We start from the raw sequence: 21,879 nt of genomic DNA, 5'->3' as shown, positions 1-21,879 counted from the left end.
CTGAACATGATGATGAGCTCATGCCATCCAGATGGAGCGCACCACTCCCTCCTCCTGACAGCACATGCACGGCTGCACAGGTGCTGACTTTCCATAGTGCTGGGGGGTGCGTGCATGACTGAGAGAGAGCGAGCGAGCTGTGCATTGCCCCTTTAAGTACGCTGACCCGCACTTCAAGTACATTGCCCTTTTAAGCAGATCAGCCAGTTCAGACAGGAAGCAACAGCTTCCAGCAAGCTGCCTCCTTTCTGTCCCTGAGCCCTGTCCCCCTCCTCTGCTTTGTGGAGAGGGCGTATGGAGTAGGGGGACATCCTGATATCAACACCCCTCTCCCCAGGCAAGCAGGAAGCTCCCGGGAGCAGCTCCAAGGCAGAGGGCAGGTCAGGAGCAGCACGGTTGTGGGGGGAGGGCCACCTGAACTGCTGCTGGGCAGCTGCTGAGCCACATACCTTACAGGGAATTTGGGGGAGCTGATGGGGGGGGGCTATTGGCCCCCCTGGTTCTAATCCCCACAAGGAGGGGCTGCTCTTCCAGAGAATCCTGCAAACAGTGGACAAAGCAGGCAGCTGCCAAACAACGTTATAAGGAAGCATTGCACAACTTTAAACGAGCTTGTTCCCTAATAGATCAGCAACGTAACAACGAAACAACGTTAACCAGGACAACGTTAAGTGAGGCGTTACTGTAGATAGATAATGCCTGAAAACAACATTTAGGAAATCTCTGTGATTTTAAAGGGACTGGAAACAATCAACAATGCCTCATTATTTTTAATGTGTGAACAAGTTATTTCTTGTTTTAATCACATATTAAAGGGACAAATCCTATGAGGCACTGAGCACCCATAACTTACAATGGATCTCAGAAACTCTTCAGAGGAGATTACTGTATTGCTAAAATGCTCTCGATTCTGGCTGGCTTGATAGCTCACTTAGTTGCATATACAGATGCTAGATTCCTGAGTAACTTCCAGGATTCAGCTCTGCTAGCCAGAACAGAGCCAGAGCATCACAAAGGCAGACCGATCGATGCCTTACTGTGTATTCTTTCCAGTTATTGAAGGAGAATGCTGTGCACTGTGGTCCAGTTCCCAAGTCCAGGCAAGATGTGCCCTTCCCAGGCTGCAGGACCCAGGGGACAGAGGGAAAAGGGAGGTCTAAGCCACTTTTCTACTTCCCTAATCCTGAGGCCAGTCAGGGGCCAGTTCAGCCTCCAACATAATAATTATACTGACAGGAATAAAACCCTAGGGAGTGCTCTGCCAGCCATGGATCATCTTACTACAGCATGTCCTGGTCACAACCGCTCCTGTCTCTGGCCTGCCATGGATCATCTTACTACAGCATGTCCTGGTCACAACCGCTCCTGTCTCTGGCCAGCCATGGATCATCTTACTACAGCATGTCCTGGTCACAACCGCTCCTGTCTCTGGCCTGCCATGGACCGTGTTCTACTCCAGGGGAGTAAGGGGGCCCAAGACGCAAGTGGCATAGAGCCACTTCTAGGCCACCTGAGTATTTCCTTACAATAGGCAGCGGTTCTCAAACTGTGGGTTGCGACCCCATTCTGGGGCCCAGGGCTGAAGCCCAAGCCCAAGCCCCACTGTCCGGGTCAAAGCCCACTGCCTGGGGCTGAAGCCCTTGGGCTCAGACTTCAGTCCCCCCTCCCGGGGTTGTGTAGTAATTGTTGTTGTTAGAAGGGGGTGGCGGTGCAATGAAGTTTGAGAACCCCTGCAATAGGGGAATCTAAAGCACCCCCTGCATAGCACAAAACAGCCAGAGGGAGGGCTGAGCAACTAGCCTTCCACATGCAGAACTGTTCTGTGGGAGGGAACTAGAGATGGACTCTCAATTCTCCTGGAGAAAACAGCAGTGCAAAAGGAGGCTTTTTAACCCCCCACACAGACATTTTGAGCCATAACAAGTAGCACAACAAAGAAAGAGCAGGGTATGAAGAAGAAATACTACAAACTCAGACATCTGTTTTTCTTAGCAAATGGTTAAACACAATGATCTCACATCACATTATTTAAAAAGGAAATGTGCTATTTTTTAAAGGCATGGACTAGATTCACTTTAGTGATCTTCTAGCTGAGTGGGTGAAACATGCTAAGCAAATGTGTGTAATTACTTAAATGGAGTTCTTTGTGCAACTCTTATGATGATACTGAGGAGTTGCTGGGATTGCTCCACAGAGCAATGCTGATATCATAATTGGCTTCCACAAAAGCACATTAATGCAGGCCAGTAGATAAAAGTGGATTAGCTTCCACTTACCAAGTCAGTATAGAATGTGAGGCTGAATTGCAACGAAGAGAAAGAAATTGTGTGCAAGCCATTAGGTGTTAGGATAAATGTTTTTATTTTGTGGGGAAAGAAGAGCTCATCCCCCCTTTAGATCTCTGAATATGAATTCTGAACTGTTCTTTCATCTGGGGATACAGTTGTTCTTTGTTGGATGTAACTAATGCAACACTAGCTGCAAAAGAAAACTTGGAAGGCTGCTACACACATTCCCATAGCATTCTGTAGGTATTTGCATTCACTAGTGTCAACCCAAACCCCCCACAAGAGGGAGTTGGTATCAGGGGTTTTAACAGTACAAATGGTCTCAGTGCCCTCTTATTAACCTGATTACAGTCCAAGGAGAATTTTGTAACAGGGAGAAATGACTTAACAGTTTAGGGTTGCAGGGACTGGAAGAAGGTTCTATTTGTAGTGATGGTAGCTGTGTATACAAAGGAGAATTATAAGCTCCCCACTTTGCATTCAACACTCTCCTTACCTCCCCTCCATCCAGAACTCCATCCTCCTCCTCTCTTACTCCTCCCGCCTGGTCCTGATGATCTGCTTGTGCTTCTCTTCTAGCTTTTCTTTTGTCTCCTTCTCCTACTCCAGACTTTCTACCACCTTTCCTACTATCCTCTGTGCTTGGAACATCTTTCTTAGTAACAGCCTGGTCCAAAACTCAGTGAAAGACTCCCAATGACTTCAGTGGGCTTTGATCAAGGCCCTAATCCTGACCAAGCTACATCCCTCCATCCTTAAAATAGGATCTGAAAAAATCCACCTATTCTATGAAGCACTCTGGCTACTATGAGCTGCTTAGTATTAAATGCCCTCAACATCTCATCGGGAATCCACCTTATGGGACCAGGACCGTGGGCTTGTTTACATGAGCATTTAGTTCATAGCAAGCTGGGGTGTGAATCTATCCGGCACTAGCCTGCTGTGGACTAACTGTCCATGTGGACCCTGCTGCCACACACTAACAGTTCATTAGTTTGCTTTGATCTAGTCCTCTTCACTTTGATCTAGTCCCAAATCAAAGAGGACTAGATCAAAGCAAACTAAATGAACTGTTAATGCATGGCAGCAGGGTCCACATGGACAGTTGGTCTGCAGCAAGCTAGTGCTGGGTAGATGGACACCCCAGCTTGCTGCAAACTAACTGTTCGTGTAGAAGAGCCCTGTGTTTGTACTGTAACTACTGCACCTACACTTTAAACGTCTCAGGATTGGGATTTGTTATGCATTTGGCACATTTTACCTATCGTGTAGGGCTGTCTACATCAACAGCACCAAACAAATAATAATATGCCCCCTTCAAGGTTTGTCTTGCTTCATTCTGAAGTCATTTAGATGCACCCATATTTAGGGAGAAATTCTGCCCATAGACAACACATTCATCTCCCACTGCACTTTCTGTCTAGACAGAGAACTAGGGCATGTTCTTTACAGCAAGGGCTGACTGGATTGAGATTCCCTGGGGAAAGCATCGCAGAGTCTAACTGACTTGACTGTTAGGCAATTTTTCCTGATGTCCAGCTTAAAAATTTCTCTTTTGCTCAATATCATCCCATCACTTCCAACTACATCTTACTGAAATGCAGAAACAATTATTTCCCTTTCTGACTACACGGACGTGGCAAACCCATGTCCCAGTGTCACACCTCTCCTCTGCAATTTACCAAGAATTCTGGGTAGAGATCTGACCCCTTTTCTCACTTTTGCTTGATGTCAAAGGTATTTTACTATTCACAGAAATGTAAGTGTGTGCACATGCACGTGTGTTACAGTACAGAGACTGACCCCCACCAAGGACAGTGACATGCAGTAATTTCAGGGGGAAAAACCTGCATGCGGTTATGTAACCTCTTACAAGGAGACAGTTCCAGTGTCTATCTGAACTTATGTGAAAAATCTTGACCCCTCAATGCCTACTACAAAGTTCCAAGCCACAGGGAAGAGAACAGCACAAGAAAGAAATTGAAACAGCCCTCCCCGGATATGTAGTGATGGGAACAGAATAGCTACGTTTCCCCAGAAACTTTGTAACAGAAATAGCTAATGTTCCCTCTGACTTCTTCAAGAGCCTGACAACTTTAAATATCTACAATTTGTTCCTATTCATGTGGAGTGCCAGCTCAAAAGAAACGATGGCAATAATCAGCTGCACCAAAGTTCATACCTGTGAGACTTTGGTACTTTGGACTTTAAAAAAGAGAGGAATATGATCACTCATGTAGTTAGACCTAAAAAGGAAGCCACAGGAGGAAAAGGAAGCCTGGAAAACCAGTTCTGGGAAAGGTTCTTACTGAACGTGTCTGATCATCTGAGTCAGATCCAAACAGCTGAGAAACTATGGGACAATTCCCAGGAGGAGGTGGCTAAGGGTGGCTTTACACTACATTTTACTGCCCTTCCTGATCCTAGTACTGCCCCCTGGTGCAAGTTAAAGCATCCACAGGGCTGATGTAACATGTACCAACTCATACTGCCCCCCTAGTGGCTATTACTCTGGTGAAACTTACTAGAAGCACTGCACCCTGGCCCTGGCCCGTTCTGGCTTCTACACCAGGAAGGAATGGTGTAGAGCGCCAGCTATGTCAGCTTTCCACCAGCTGAAGTTTCCCCCCCACACTGCAGGAATCCTATTTAGGACAGGCTTGCGGTACCTTTGCACCACTCTGGGGCCACAAAGCAACCTTATATGGGGCTGAGGATATGCCCTCTGTTCCTAGTGATGTACTATAATCACTTGCTGAGCTTCTCCTATGTAATTTGGGTCTGGGCTGTGAATATTTTCATATTTGCATAGCAGAGTTATGTAATAGTCATAGAAACCACAGGCACAATTGACCAATCAGACAGCTAAGCGTTCATTCTCACACACAAGGCAGGTCTTCACTACCCGCCGGATCGGCGGGTAGTGATCGATCTATCGGGGGTCGATTTATCACGTCTAGTGTAGACGCGATAAAATCGATCCCCAATCGCACTCCCCATCGACTCCGGAACTCCAGCTCGTGAGAGGCGGAAGCGGAGTCGATGGGGGAGCGGCAGCGGTCGACTCGCCGTCATCCTCACAGCCAGGTAAGTCGATCTAAGATACGCCGACTTCAGCTACACTATTCGTGTAGCTGAAGTTGCGTATCTTAGGTCAACCCCCCCCCGCTAGTTTAGACCTGGGCACAGTTAACACATGCAGTCGGTATGCAAGCTATGGTTTTCATGGTATACTTGTATTAGTGGTAGGGGCACATGAAGCCCAGATTAGGCTTTTTTATGTTAGTATATTTAAATTCAAATAAAAAAAATAAAAAAAATAAATGAGATCATAGCAAAGGGAGCTATGTACATTTGGAATAATTTTTCCTGTGGCGCTCAATGTGAATTCTCAACACGAATGTATCCTGAACTTCATTCCGTTTGGGGAACAGAACGTTAAAATAATCTAGGCCGTTCTTTTACAGTAGCTGGGAATCGATACATAGGCACTTGAATCAGCAATTTCCTGACTGCCAGTCAATCTCATAAATGCTGTATTATAGTTCTGAGCAAAGGCCACAAAAACGAGTCACTTGATTTATAAGCCGGCATTGAGAATGAGGTGAAGGACGTTATCAGTTTGCAAGTGGTGTTAAACTTAGCTCTTGATATAGCTTCTTGCACTGTGTGCTAAATATGTCTCACCTGCCCAAGCTGTTCGCAGGCAGTCTGATACTCGGCTCGCTGGCAGAGGTCTTTCACACGCTGGTATTTGGGCAGGAAGTTTTCTTCCTGAGCATCCACCTTCTCATTCTCTCTCTTATGCAGTAATTTACTGGAGGGGAAGAAACAGTGTATTCCATTAAGACTCATACGAAATACTACACAGGGTCTGCCAGAGTGTCTCAGACCATGCCTGTCAGTGTCCTGCCTCTCCCAGTGGCCAAAATCTAACACTCCAGAAGAAACTGAATCCACTCCACTTCTCCCATTTGCTTTGAAAATGCACCAGGCTACTAGAGCTATCCTGCAAATGGGGGAAGGCGAGACCAAGACTCCTTTTGTGACCCCTGCTGCCTCCCAAAGTGAGAGATTTGATTAACCCACTAAGAGCATGCATAACTACAAGAGTTAACAGAGCTGGGTACATGTGAGAACCCTAAATCAGAACATCCCCACACTTTGTGGAATGAGGAGTTTCAAAATCCAGACCCCAAATGCAGAGCAGAACCTTGGTTCATGCCTTTCTCTAGCTAGGAGTGTTCATAAAATGATGCAGTCCCTTCAAAAACCCAGCTGACCACAAAAGCCTGATCTGCAGAGGTACTGGTTTCACTGCAAGGTGGCTGCAGGGAATCCATGCAAGGCGACCGTACCCTCCTGGGTGCCAGGGAGCTATACTCCACAAGTGTTCAGTGTACATCCTTGTATGTGAACACAGAAGTTGGAGACAGGACAGATGTGGGGGCAGGGCCAGTCGATCTGCAACTAGGAAGATCCATCAGCTTACACCCCCTTCGCATGCAGGGTGCGGGATAGCAGTCACGGAGCTGCTCCCACTCTGTGGCTTGCAGGGAGGGAGGAGAGCAAGGATTCATTCCTCTTCACCCCAGAACTGCCACCAAACCCCACCATGCATAGCACACTTATGCCTGCTGGGTGCAAGGACCAGGGCTAGCACAAAGCTACCATACAGTCTCTCCTATCGTAGACTCGTTGGCATTAGGTGTATGACAGCAATGCCACTACCTGTGCGGGGATGTGATCTTAGCCATGGGCTTTCACAGGAGGCTCCAGCCATGCAGGATTCTTCTATTTAGAGCAACTGGGCTCTGTGATTAACTTTTTCCTTACCCTCTCTCCACAAGGAATGAGTCTCTCCACACCTTCATCTTTTTTTTTAAATGGAACCTATAACAACAAAATTCTCATGAAAACCAGCCTCTCTTCCCCTCCTCCCCATTGCTCCTCCAGAAACACAACCCGCTTCTCCCGCGGGAACGTGTAACTGTACAAAACAGACAGATATGTGTTGTCAGTGCTAATCACGAAGGAATATGGGACAGATTCGTTCTCATGGGGACAAAATCCACAATAGAGCCACAGACTATAGTCACGGTTTCTATACAAAAAACACTGAGGCACTGAGAGATTAAGTGATTTGCCCAAGGTCACAAAGGAAGTGTGTAATTAAATCTAGATTTTCTGGATCCCAGTTCAGTGCCTTACTTGCAAAACCATCCACCTGCCCTGACAAAAGCCCTTTCCTGACCCACCTGCTCTCCTCCACCACAAGCACACATCTCCCCACTCCCTCTCTCCTCCTCCAGTTGCTTTTTCCTGAAACTATTGTCCGTCACAAGCACCCATGTGAATCCTCTCCCCCCAGCTTTTTCAGGTGGAGGTGTTGAGGGTATGTCTCAGAAAATAATTGTGTATTTCCAATATAACAATATAAACAACAAAGTTTGACTTTATATAAAGCACTGACGTACAATTAGTTTTTACAGTTTAAACAATAATAAAAGCTTTGTTTAAAAGACATAAATGATGCCACAGACACATTTAAAATCTGTAACTCATGCGAACAGAAACATCCCCATGACCAAAGGCCAGTTCACTCTCACACACATTATGTTTTGCTATCAGGAAGGCAAATACCATATAGCTAATATATTGATCTGGCCAACTAAAAAATTGAAGTCAGTTAAGTAGCGCTGAACAGGTCCGTAGATTTTCCTGTGAACCATGTCTAGTCTATATCTGTAATTCATTCTGTTTCCCCTTAAATTTATCTGCAGATGGCTGAACACAGACACACAGATACAGACAGAGAGAGACAAACTTCTTTTCTTTACCTGTTAACTGGTCTCTCAGAATCCAGCAGTTTTAGAATGGATTTACCATCCATGTCAGGTGGAATGTCCAAGCCTGCAATATCTAGAATTGTAGGAGCAAGATCAATGTTCAATACAATGTGAGGATTCCTGAAAGAAATATATAAAGACCCTGCTTAGAGAATCTTTGTGGAAATTGTGAACAACTACCTTAACCCCAGCCCCTTTTCAAATATGGGATCTGAAAAAGCTTAATCTGTGACATCAGCACAGAACAAAGGAAGATATTATCCAATCAAGTCGGGTATTGAAAGTGATTAATATATACAATATTACAATATTCAAATTACCCCCAGGTGCATAACCCCAAGAGAGGCTAATGTGAAGATTTAGTTCTAAAGCAATAGCAGTTTAAATATGAAAAATGGTTTATAAACCAAAATAAGTTAATGAGTAAAAGGAAGGGTTCAACACTATTCTGAAATGTTAAAAAGCACACGATAAAAACTCCTCTGGTGTCTTAGAGAATTAATGTGTAAGTCATCCATAGTGATGATTTTATTAAAAATAAAGCCTGGCAGATAGAACACACTTTGTCTATTTCAACATATATCACAAAAACAAATATCTGGACCTATGGCACTGAACTGTTTGTTACACAGAAAGAGTGTAGAGAAGAAATATCCTGTCTCACTACCCAAAGGGAACAGTTAACAGTTGGTTATTATAATTAAGAGTGCGTGAGAGGGAGGGAGAGACAAAAGATAGATAAGATGGAGGCAAAAGGAAAATACAGCAGAATAGCTCCAACTGTGAAAGTTCAAATGTAATAACAGAGCCATCCCATATACCAGCCTCTCCATTCTGCAAAGCACTGATACAGCCAGGCATCCAGTGTCACTAGGCATTTAAACAATTTGGTAGCATACCCCATCATCTCACTCCAAAAGCAGATTGAAAAGAGTTACAAAGGGATCTCACTAAACTGGGAGACTGGGCAACAAACCGGCAGATGAAATTCAATGTTGATAAATGCAAAGTAAAGCATATTGTGTTACTCTGGATTTGAGGGGTGCACGTACCCCAGAATGTGATTAAGCCAATTGCAATCATATTACAGTATGTGCATTCAGCCACCATGAATTAATAGAATAGAACACCACATAGTTAAGGGTTAATTTGAAAGCAGGGTTTCTGGAGGCAAGGTCAAAACTAGCTGCAGTTTCTGCTAAACAGAATGGGAGGAGGGAAGAGAAAAAGTCAAAAACTGAGACTGAAAGTGGATAAGTGGACGAGAACCTTGAATTTGGGCATCTTTGATATAGACGTTTATTATGACTAAGACTGTTAGGAATGTTTGGTAATAAATAGTTTACTGAAAGGTAGGAAAAGTGATGACCCAGTAGGGGTCACTATAATTTTTGTGTTTTGTAACAGTTAGTTATAAAAAGGACTAGATAATATAGTGTGCTTTGGAGAAGTCCTCTGAAGCTATCCTAAGAGAGACTTTTTTCTGACACTTTTTCTCCCCGGCGGGTAAGCAACTGGCCACTGCAGACCTGCTGTCAATTACGCAATACCGTCCCAGAATTTAGATAAATATATGGGATGTTCTAAACCTATTGCATGCATCTGTGTGTGCTTAAATCTAATAAACTATAGTTTTAGATAACTTGTACGCTTACTTGTATTAATCTTTCATCAGCCGGAGAGCTGTGTTCCTATTAATTCATTCCTGATACCCCCTGGAGTGGACTCGATGCCTTTCAAAGTCCCTTCCAGTTCTAGGAGATGGGATATCTCCATTAATTTAATTTTTTTTTTTGTGAGCCTGGCTAGCTCAGTTGGTAGAGCATCAGACTTTTAAACTGAGGGTCCAGGGTTCATGTCCCTGGTCAGGCAGTGAGACACTTTCCCCGTCATACCCCCCAAGAACTTCAGAAAGACACTCCCCTCCAGTTTTGAGGGGGGAGGGATAGCTCAGTGGTTTGAGCATTGGCCTGCTAAACCCAGGGTTGTGAGTTCAATCCTTGAGGGGGCCATTTAGGGATCTGGGGCAAAAATCTGTCTGGGGATTGGTCCTGTTTTGAGCAGGGGTTGGACTAGATGACCTCCTGAGGTCCCTTCCAACCCTGATATTCTATGATTCTATGATTCCATGAAACAGTTAAGTTACCACTGCTGTGGGTTCTGAAAACCCTAGGTAACAACTGGAAAACAATCCCAACTGTACATACAAAATGATGGGGGTCTAAATTAGCTGTTATCACTCAAGAAAGAGATCTTTGAATCATTGTGGCTAGTTCTCTGAAAACATCTGCCCAATGTGCAGTGGCAGTCCAAAAACCTAACATCATGTTAGGAACCATTAGAAAAGGGATTGATAATAAGACAAAAAATATCATAATGCCACGGTATGCCTACACCTTGAATACTGCGTTTAGTTCTGGTCGCCCCATCTCAAAAATATATTTTAGAATTGGAAAAGGTACAGAGAAGGGTAACAAAAATGATTAGGGAGATGGAACAACTTCCATATGAGGAGAGATTAAAAAGACTGATTGTTCAGCTTGGAAAAGAGACAATTAAGGGGGGATATGATAGAGGTCTAAAAATCATGAATGATGTGGCGAATGTTAATAAGGAAGTGTAATTTACCCCTGCACATAAGACAAGAAGCTGGGGTCACCCAGTGGAAATTAATAGGCAGCAGGTTTAAAACAAACAAATGGAAGTACTAGTTCACAAACTGCACTGTCAACCTGTGGAACTCATTGCCAAAGTATGTTGCGAAGGTCAAAACTATAACCAGGTTCAAAGAAGAATTAGATAAGTTCATGGAGGATAGGTCCATCAACGGCTATTAGCTAACATGGTCAGGGACACAACCCCATGCTCTGGGTGTCCTAAGCCTCAAACTTCCAGAAACTGGGAGTGGCCAACAGGGGATGCAGCACTCGATAATTGTGCTGTTCTGATCATTTCCTCTGAAGCAGCCGGCACTGACCAGTGTACTGGGCTAGTGCCAATATAGCTGTTCTTATGTTCTTACTTTCAACCTGGTACTGTATGAATCACTAGAGTGGTTCTCACTAACTGAATGGTGCAACACCTCAGAAAATAAAAGTTTATTTTAAATACAATTAAAACTCACTTTTGTTACAATTACAATATCATGAAAGTATGTACTGTTTGCTGCTTTCCCATCCTTTCTTATTCTTATGTACACTTGGCATCACTTTAAAAAAAAAACAAATGGAGACACTACAAAAAAGTGGAAAAAAAGCAAAAATGCTTTTATGCAGAAATTTTATTTTTGTGGCTTTGAGGACCAGGAATTACTTTCTCCATGCTTTGCAGACAAAGTACAATGACAGTGCCATAAAGGCAGCTACAAAGCTTAGTGTAGATTTCTAGCTTAAAATAAAGGACAGCAGAACCTTGCTAATTCACACTAGTGAATGGGAGACCACTTGAGAATTACTGAATTTTGCATTAGCAAGAGAAAAGACAATGACAAGAGTAAGGATGTTACATCTGTTCATTTTCTTGATACGTGTCATTTTATATTAATTACTAGTAAATATTGTGTAGCATACTTGGTTGTAGTAATGAAGGCTTAGTAATGACACCTCACTACAGTGACTGCTATTAAATCTTTGCTGATAAGGGAGGGGAGAGAATGCAATTATTTTGTAAGAAAAATAATGTGTGTTCATTAGCAAAGTGTAGATTAAAAAAGTTCTACTATATATGGAAATACAGGTTCAAAGACAGCATCAATTTACTATTTAATACATCCTCTCTCCAGGGGACTTCATCTTTCTCTTTTAGTGGGATGAACTCTGCTCTATTAGGTCTTTTCAGTGTCTGATTCCTGTGTTCCTAATAAAAATATTTTCTATCATCAAAAGGTATTCAAACAGAAAACCCAATGGGAAGGTTCTGTGAGGCGTCATTCACTAGTGATTTAAAATGCATCTGTATCACCAGACTAAAAGGAAGTTCAAAAGGAAATAGCAATATTAAGACTGAGGCAACCCACAGATCCTCCCCCCTTCCTACCTAATTATCAGAGCCAAAGGGAGCTTCAAGACATACTAACCCTACTACCTAGATAACCTACTGTGGAGCCCAATATAACACCATAAAGGGTCCTCCCCTGGAATGGAAAGGAAAGGGCTTAGTAATAGAGAGGCAATGGTGCCAGCTAACATTCCAATATATGTAAGCAGGAGTGTGCTGAGGCCTGCCCTGTTTAATGTGGAAAAAGGCTGCACAATCTTAACACAGCCACCTCTCCAGTCAATGCTCCAAATGATACAGGGCTTGGCTTCCTCTATCTATCTTATGGTTTTTATACCCTGTCCTCTATCACTGTACTATCTAAGCACCTTAGACCTAAAATCAATAGCAAAGTCCCCAGTGCACTTCATGGAGTCTCTGGATCTTCATCTCTCATTTCATACCCACTCTTCTTCCTGTGCCTTATGTTCTTCCAACGCCTCTCTCTCCTAACAGCTCCTTTGGTCTCCTCCCCGCACTCATGGCTTCACACCTCCTCCTTCATACCACCTCAAAAGCTTGGAAGAGCCTTCTATTTCCCCATGCATCCTCCCCTCCTTCTGTACAGCAGGGGCACAAGTGGGAGCGGAGGAAGGGAGCCCAGAACCCCACCTTAGCCCCTGACCAGAGCTGGAAATTTGACCCAGCCACCCCACCCTGATGGAAGGAACCTGCTTGGGCCCTCCTCCTTTGCAGTCCTTCCAGTGTCCATGGGCATTGGGCACCCCAGCCCCCAGAGAGAAGTGGAGCAGGGGGCACCAGAATGTCCAATCCCCAGAAGGGCCGGGGGGGGGGGGGGAGGGGGGAAGAGAGAGAGATTGGATCTGGGCTTTTGGTGATTCCTGGGGATGTAGAAGGAGAATGGGGTCTGGGGCTCCCAGAACAGCCTGGCCTCTGGTGGGGATGGTGCTCATCAGCCTGAACAGCTCCTTGGGTAAGTGCTCGGTATAGGGAGGAGAGCTCAGAGCCGGGTGCGGGGCACTGGTAGCGGTGGGAGAAGAGCATGTGGCTGACTGTGGGGGCAACCCGCGAGAGCTCAGGACTGGGAGCAAAAGGGGGAACACTAGAGACTGGGCGTGGGGGCAGAGCGGAGGGGAGGAAGAGCTCTGGGCCCCTTCCTTAGGAAAATTCTGGTTGTGCCCCTGCTCCACAGACATATCACTCCACCAGATCTCTTCTTAAAATCCATGTCTTTCACAGAGTTGTCTGCTCAGCACCTCTGAAAATTAGGCCATCGTGTTGCCATTGTGAAGTATTATCTTTCAAATAATCTCTAAATTATACTATGAGCTCTTTGGGACAGGGACCACGCACAGCTACTGCATAAATAAGTAATAACTCCATGTCAAGGGATTTTGGCATGACACCTACAGTATTTAAAACTTTCTTGCCTTTTTTTGATTATGAATTTAATCATCACACTAAATAAAACCTTTAAGATATTTTTAAAGAGATTTGCTACTCTATTACATTCTTAATATTAGTTGCTTACAGCTTTTCCTCTGTAGTATAAGGGAAAAAGAACTTGTGGGAGGAAGATTTTATATGTGGTAATTATGCTAAAACATGCACATTGATATAAATAAAAGGCAGCAAATTATGGCACTCTGTCCAAAATCATTACTTAAGTGAAAACATTTGCTATTAAAATAATTGCTTAGAAAGTATATTTACATAATTTCTTAGCTGATCAAAGCTACCTTTTTAATTAACAGTCATATTCTGCATTCTCGTATGTCACTGACAAACAGCTTAACTGTGTAATCCCAAAGGATAAACAAAGAAAAACTTTCTGTAGCTGTCATATATGGAAAATACTATGTTCATTTTTCTTTATAAGCTGAAACAGGAAAGCATACTGACTCTATTTTATCATTTAATTAATCTCTGATAACTATCTACAGTGGCAGTGAACATATAAAGAAAGGTTATCTGGCAAATATCATGGCCTAGAGTCTGACTGAAATGAACAGAAGAAATGACTAGGCATTTCCATGCAATATCACACCAATCTTGGACTGGATGCAAGCCACAGGCTACCCAGTGACTTGGACCACTCGTAAAAACCCGGTTATATCCTAGAATGGGCTACGGTCCTTGAATCATGTAGGAGGTGACCAGGGAGGGCAGGGAATGGGCAGAACCTTGGTTCCATCTCTCCACTCACAGGCCAGTGCAGCTGAGTGAGTGCAGAGGATGTCAATTCATGGCTGGTACAGATAACAGCAAATTACTAAACCCACAGGGCAAGAAGGAAGCAGGAGAGGAACTGTGATGCAGAAATTTCATTAAGGCCAGGTCTACACTAAGAGTGCTTTGCCAGTATAATATACCAGCAAAGTACTCCTGGTGTGGGCGCAGTTTAGAGCAGCAACACTGCTTTTCTGGTATAGCTGATACCAGCTTTCTCTGCCCCGCTTCTCCCCCGCACTCCCAGCCAAAATAAGCTATACTGGTAAAAGTGTACAGTTTTGCTGATATAGCTGCATCGACACTTGGGGCTTTTGTTGACACAACTGCGTCTGTCAGGATCACACCTCTGACTGACATAGCTATGCCTGCTGAAGTGGAGACCTAGCCTTTGAGTCACAATGCCTCCTGGGGCAGTGCAGTTTCTGACCTACCCATTGCTCAGGGATGTGCCTAATGTCACAATCTCTTATGTCCATGCAAAGCCCGCACTGGTGTACTCAAAGGACGTTAACTACACACTCCCCTAACTATCAAGCCCAATGAATGAGCTGATAAAACAAAGGTTCTATCTTTCTCTGTCTCAAACTCAGCACATTTTTTAATCTGATTGCACAGTTGTACTTCATTGCATGTGCTTTTAAGCCCCTGGTACATGGCCACTGATCTCACATTGCTTTGCATATCAATCATGATTATCAGACCAATAAACCAAAAACAATTCAGGAGCTGAAAAACAAGGACTTACAGGGACCCAGCCTCCACATTCGGACCTCGCACATAAAAAGGAACTCGGATATCAAACTCGTAAGGCATGGACTTCCCTTTCACCAGTCCAAACTGCCCAATATGATAGCCATGGTCTGCTGTATATATTATATAGGTATTGTCCAGTTCACCTGTTTCAACCAGTGTATTATAAATCTGAAAAAAAGAATATTTTTGCACTAAATAACAGTATAAATAATATTTGAAATAATTCTGTGCATAAAAGTGTACACATATATATTGTATAACAGAGTTGGATGTTCTTAACTAGGACATCCCAATAGACATCCAAGCACCCTCATTAAGCAACTATCCTGATTAAAAGAGGAGGCCATTTTCTTTGAAAGAACAATCTATAAATACTTAAAATGCAATAGAATAATACTTTACTGAATGAAAATAGTGACTACGCGTTTCAGGACAGACTTTCAAAAAGCTCAGCTTCCATTAGATTTTCAAAAGTACTTTGCACCCGGCATTTTCCATTGGAAATTTCAAACTCTGGCCACTTATTTAGGTGCCTAAATGGGAGCTGTTGTATACTGAGTTCTTTTGAAATTCTAGCCCTTTATCTTCTTTAAATTTATATTTGGCAAACTCTCTTAATAAAATGACACCATTTAGAATTTCACACTTATTTAATACTTGGTTAAATGCCACTCAACCATTTGGGCACCATTCAAATGAGTCCCATTTACACAGAATGTTTGCAAACTCTCCCAACTAAACAGCAAATACTGCCATTCACTCTTGCTATCTGGTGAATTAAGTGTTTCAACCTTAACTCTGAATCCTACTGGTTTTAGGGGGCTTAAATGGGCCTCTTTAGGTGAATATTGAAGGGTTTCAATGTACAGCATTAATGACCCGTCATCACATGACGTTTCATCCTCAAGGTTTAGTCAGTTTCTGTCATCTCATGGATTTAGCAACGTGGTACTACAGCAGATTTTCTTTATGGTAATGTCATTCCCTGTCCCACATGTGAGCTCTGTGATTAGAAAATATGGGCCTGATTCTGCTCTCACACTTGTGTGTATCAGGAAAAACTGCGCTGGAGTCAAGGAAGTTTCATCAGTGTGAACCCAGAGTAAATGAAGTCAGACCAGTACAGTATGTGATAATATGGACAAAATGCTAAAGATAAAATGTGATTCCCTTTTTGAGATGTAGCCTGAATCAATGTGTCTGATGTTCCATGAGGAAATGGTATAGACTCACATAAAGACAAATGTATATAAACGTTTTGACTGCAATCTTTGTTTAAATAAGCCATGGTGACCTCTTAGAGCCATTGATATCTGCCATGCACTCAAAATATTAACAGACATTTTAAGGGATGTTAGGTACATACAATTTCACTTAAAAATTGTGGTTAAAACTACAAAAGATTAAGTTTCAGTCTGGAGTAAAATGTACAGCCAGCAAAATCATCAGGAGTGAAACCACCTTGCTAACTAGCAGACCCTAAATACATTGGTGCTAGCAGGTGACTCTGTGACATGTCTTCTCTAAAACTGGTGTCTGACCCACCACAGCATATTTGTTAGCTACAAGGACAGAACATATTTTCCTGGGTTATTATGCCCAATTAATTATTAGTAATTATAATACATTACTAACAGATAAATCTCATCCTTGCCTTATTGGACTCCCTTTCTTGTTATCTTTTGTGGATAAGATTTCCAGGAGACAAAGCTGTAAACTGCAATACCTTCAAGATTAGCCTTTCTGCACTTTGAAACAAACCCATCCTTTTTCCACAGTAGCTACCAGCTGATCCATAGGTTCCTTTTCAAGGCCCACTGACACACAGCTTGCACTGTGAGGTTTCTGGAATCTTATTGTTACATAATGAAGGCAATCTAGAAAGTCTGCCTGTGTTTTTTAAAATATATGTAATCAATGTGCCACAAAGGAACTTAACTGTGGCAGTGCTGAGTGTCACCATGCCTAACTTTTAGGCACTTAGAAAAATCACTGGAATTCACAAAGCCTGAGTTAAGCACCTAGGTTCACTGTACAATGAATGCGGAGAAACGGGAACCTCAGAATGGGATTCACAAAAGCCAGCACGCTAGGCAGCTCCCCACGTAAGCTAGTCAATGGAAGATGCCAAGGGGGGGAATGCCTAAGCCTCACCCCTCTCAGAGAGTTCAGTACTTAAATGGGGGGTGGAGGGGAGAGGAGGAAGACGAGCTCCCCCATAACTTTCAGCCCAGTGGTTAGGGTACTCACCTGGGATCCAGCTCAAAGCCTCCCTCTGCCTGAGGGGAAGAAGGGATTTAAACAAGGCTCTGCCACCTCTCATTTGAGTGCCCTACCCACTGAGTTGTGGGATATTCTGATGTGGGGCTCCCTCAGTCTTGCATGTAAAAACTGTTCCACTTTGGACAAACCATTTAAAAAGTCATTGAAAGAGGGGGGCTGGATCCAGGGTGTCCCCCACCTCCCAAGTGAGTGCTCTAATCATAAGGCTGCAGAGTCAGTCTCAGGCTTGCCTACTCTCTCTCTGGCCCAGTGACTCATTTATTCACAATGGAACAATTCAACATGAGTAATTGAAGGAGCCCCACATCTGAGGTTTGGTGCCAGCTGAGTGGGGGCTTTCTGAATCCCAGTGGGGCCTGTTTCTGGATTTAGGCACCTAAAGTGGCAGTTGGGCACCTAAGTCCTTTTGAGATACTCCAGTTACTCTGGTTCTGCCCTGATGTAACCACATTAATTTCACTGGAGTTTTTTGGACAAAGAGGCAGTAATGCAGGAGTGCACTATGCCGGCAGTTGGGATTATTAGTTTCCAACTACTATATGGTGAGACCTGACGCTTTTTAATGTAAATCAGATTTTTTTTAAAATTCATGCTTTACAATTTTTTTTTCATGTTTCATTTTTCTTTCTTTAACTGGACAGCAGTAGGTATCTGGAAACATTCTGCTAGCTTTTGGACTTTACATTATGCTCGTTTTTTACTTGGAATAACAATGCCACGAAACCAGAGAATCTGGGAGAGCTATCAGTTCGGAGGTAGTGATAAATAGAAGCCATGTTTAGCTTGGCATGCTTAGCTTATATGAAGAGTAGGAATATACTTTTTTTTTTTTTTTTTTAAATGCACAAACATTTTGGAGTTTAACTCAAGAAACAAGTATCTGTTGGGCTTGAAAAAACGACCACCAATCTTACCGTCTCCATGGAGTCATCCACGGACATAAGTGTCTGTAAGCGCTTTCTCTGTAGCATGTTGGTGAACTCCATGTGAATAGGTTTCATGGGACCAGTATACCTCATTATCCAGTGCTTGTCTGGGTTGGGAGCGTAGTTATAACTGGGAGTGCTAAGGAGCAATAAGGAAAACAGAGACCACCACATTATTATGAAAAAATAATAAACTAGTGTATGCCAACAAACTTTATTTGACCAATACTGCAAAACTAACTTTCTGTGATATGTCGGAAAACATTACATTTGTGATAGAAAAATATTATTCGTTTATGTTTTATATGAGAGGTGGGAGCATGGAAATAACTTTGTGGGAAGTAAAACCTATTAAAAAGAGTAAATATACATTGTTTTTAACAGTATTCTCTAGACTAGTAGGGATACATTTCAATGCCAGCAGATTAGCCTTAGAAGTCTAACATCACAATTGGGAAGCATTATTTGAACCAAGAACATATGCACTTGAGTTTCCACTAATGTAACTGCTCCACTTTCATTCTGCCCATACTAACACAGGCTATTACAGCTTGATCGGCTCCTAATAATAACTGTCCAGCTTGCTGAAAAGATTCCACTATATTATTTAACAATAATTGAATATTGAATGAATGAATTCAGCATGACTGGCCATGTTAATATTGCAGCACTCACATACTCAGGGGAGCACAGGTACCCTACCTGGTGGTATTAAATTGCATGTGAGCTCATGGCAAGCAAAAGTGGATACAAAGCTGCATTTTAAAGACCTGCCAAAAAAAGGTGGGGGAAATGGGACTTGGGTACTTTCTAGCTTTAACTCTTCTGAGATCATTAGAAACCTTCACATTACACTCTGATGAGTGCACATTATGGAAAGAGAATTTAGGACCCTGACAAAAAAGTCAAGAGCTGGATTTGATGACCCTGTGAGAGCATCAGTGCCCCTTTAATTCCTAATGATCCTGTAGTTCCATTAAAGTATCAGTGTTAACAATGAGCAGGCACATCATTGATGGTCCTTTATTTAATTTTGTTTGGGAGTTCTGGAGCTTGCTTTTTTGTTCATAACTACATTGCTCCATACCAGCTGGAGCTAAAGCCCACAATGGACTTGCTTTTCTATATTATAATATGGTAGGTACTCTTTACATATGTCTTTGTCATACTATGAACTTGTTTGTCTTACATTTTCAAGAGAAGCTATTGTTTTATTTATCTATCTTATCATTTAAGACCTAGGGCCCTTTTTATTGTTTCTAAGCATTAGTTGGTACATTGGCTTGGGACAGACCATGCATAGTTTCACAAATAGAGATTTTTTTCACCCAAATGAAAGATTTCTTCAGATTTCTCCTTCTGTTCAAAATATTAGATCAGTGCTAATGTTTAGCACAATGTCACAAGCTTCCTGTAAAACCCAAGATGGCCTTGTGACAGCAAAGACCTGCAGATTTTGCTCAAGTTACTTTCTGCATCCCAATATTCAATCTCCAGCTAATTATACTTACGTCTTGACAAAAGCCACTACTATTCTTGTGCACACAACAACATAGCAGCAGGGTAACTTAAATCATCAGGATAAATAATAGTAACAAATTGAAAACTTTCCTCCTTGAAATATACCCAGCGTATCTTTGAATGTCATTGGTGCCAAATGCTCTTAAAAGTTTCGTTCATGTTTGAAATAAACATTACAATAATAATTGGGTTGCAACATGTTTTCGATGGAAAGATTTATGTGGGAGCCTATTTGAAAAATGCGCTTAGACAGGGAAGCGAGGCTTCTCTGTTTGGGGAGGAGAGGCTGCTCTGTTTATTCTCTGTGCATTACTAATAGTCTCTTGAATTTCAGAATGTTGTTGTGGCTGAAATAATGACATTGCTCCTATGAATATGCTGACAGTTATGGAAACTGTTGCTATGTAATGCCTAGAATGGTGAACTCCTTTTCAGCTTGCTTTGTGATCTCCTGGCTGATTTGAAATCTCCTGCTGTTTAATCCACCCGAAGCCCATGATTTTCTTTGATTACTACAAATGTAACCCTCTTACACTTAACAGATTTGTTTCTCTCATAGCCAAATACACAAGATAGAACATCCCTGGAAGCTGGACAAAATAACCCCTTCACATTCCATTCAAAAGGAAGGGGTGGGGTGGGGGAAGCTACCTTGATTGCTCTACAAATCCTGATTGTATTTGACCTTGGGAAACAGTCATGATAAAACATGTACTCTTTACAGAAACAACATTAGAGGCCAATATGAAATTGCCCAGCTGTTCCATCCTGTTTAACTATAAGTCTAGGAGAAGAAAAGGGAAACTATTAATGTAGTTCAGTGATTTGCTACGGGGGAGCGAAATTATGGGACAGATTTTCAATTAAGATAGGACTGCAACTGCACACTAAGAGCCAGATCCTCAGCTGTTCTAGTGCTTCAGCTGACACAGCTGCACGAGGAAGCTGGGGGCATAGATGTGCCATCTTTACGTTGAGCCTGATCCTGAGACTGGACAAGGACCAAGTTCAATCCCTAGTGCAACTTAAAGCATTTTCGAGGCTGGTCCAAGCTGCACCATAGTGCTCCAGCCATGTCTCACCTTTGCGCTGACCAGGCCCCAGGGATGGCACAGGGACAGCTATGCTGGCACTACATTACCCAGGGATTGCGAATTCCCAGGTAGCTTGGGAGGTCAGAGGGAGGAAATGTGAAACAAGATGACTAATTTGCATGTGCAGTTACCTGATTTGCATGTGCAGATGTGGGGACTGTGCACTCCAATTAGACAAGCAATTGTATGTTTAACTTTTATTTGGAAATCAAGCCATATATACTCAATACAATACACAGATATTCTATAAATATCTAAAAATTTAATAAATGTAAATGCATTAATAGCTGATTAGCGCTACTTCTGTTAGTCTTAAAGGTGCCACAGGACCCTCTGTTGCTTTTTACAGATTCAGACTAACACGGCTACCCCTCTGATAATTGAGATACTGATGCATTTCTGAAAGCAACACTTTTCTTGGTGTTCCTTTTTATTAACAACAGCTTAAGTTTCATCTTATGCTATAAAAAGTGTTTAAAATAATTGAAGACAGTTTCTCTGCATAAATACACATAACAGGCTACTTAGTATGCACATCTAAAAGAAGGAAAAAACTGCTTAATTTATTGAGATAATGTAATCTTTTACAAACTAATAAATTTCTTGAAAAGTACTATTGTCTATAAATTAATAGATTATTATTAATAATAGTAATAACGAAATTCACTGCTGATATAAAATCCTGCAGCAATTTCCATAAAAAAGATCCAGTCAGGAAAATAAATTAGACTGTTGTGTGGGGAAAAAGTAAACAATGTGAAAGAGAAAAAAAAACATACAGAGATGCATTTCATATATTTCATCCCCTTCCTTCCCGTGATCCCTTCACCTCTTTCTCTTTTGCATCATCATAATTAAATTGCTGTAGAGGATTGTGTGGAAAATGATTATATCTTTGAGAGAAGAGTGTCTTCCATAAGCATTCCTAATAAGGTTG

The 21,879-nt window shown here is 42.4% G+C and overlaps 1 protein-coding gene and 1 non-coding gene across 4 annotated transcripts in view; one reads left to right on the top strand and one right to left on the bottom strand.

Annotated features, from left to right (window-relative positions):
• Positions 1-21,879, bottom strand: part of SULF2 (sulfatase 2) — a 97,641-nt gene that overhangs the window by 35,620 nt on the left and 40,142 nt on the right. For all 3 annotated transcript variants that reach the window (XM_065414417.1, XM_065414416.1, XM_065414418.1), the window contains exons 5-9: positions 18,316-18,466; positions 15,111-15,286; positions 8,129-8,257; positions 7,125-7,181; positions 5,976-6,105 (exon numbers count right to left, since the gene is read on the bottom strand). In XM_065414417.1, coding sequence (XP_065270489.1) covers positions 5,976-6,105; positions 7,125-7,181; positions 8,129-8,257; positions 15,111-15,286; positions 18,316-18,466 — 643 coding nt within the window. The remainder of the gene's footprint in view (positions 1-5,975; positions 6,106-7,124; positions 7,182-8,128; positions 8,258-15,110; positions 15,287-18,315; positions 18,467-21,879) is intronic.
• Positions 9,937-10,009, top strand: TRNAK-UUU (transfer RNA lysine (anticodon UUU)). The gene has a single exon. It is a non-coding gene; the product is annotated as a tRNA-Lys (tRNA).

This window comes from Emys orbicularis, chromosome 12, assembly GCF_028017835.1.
Source record: "Emys orbicularis isolate rEmyOrb1 chromosome 12, rEmyOrb1.hap1, whole genome shotgun sequence".
Taxonomy (NCBI): domain Eukaryota; kingdom Metazoa; phylum Chordata; order Testudines; family Emydidae; genus Emys; species Emys orbicularis.
The sequence above is the reverse complement of the archived record's forward strand: the minus strand, read 5'-3'. Positions and strand labels throughout refer to the sequence as shown.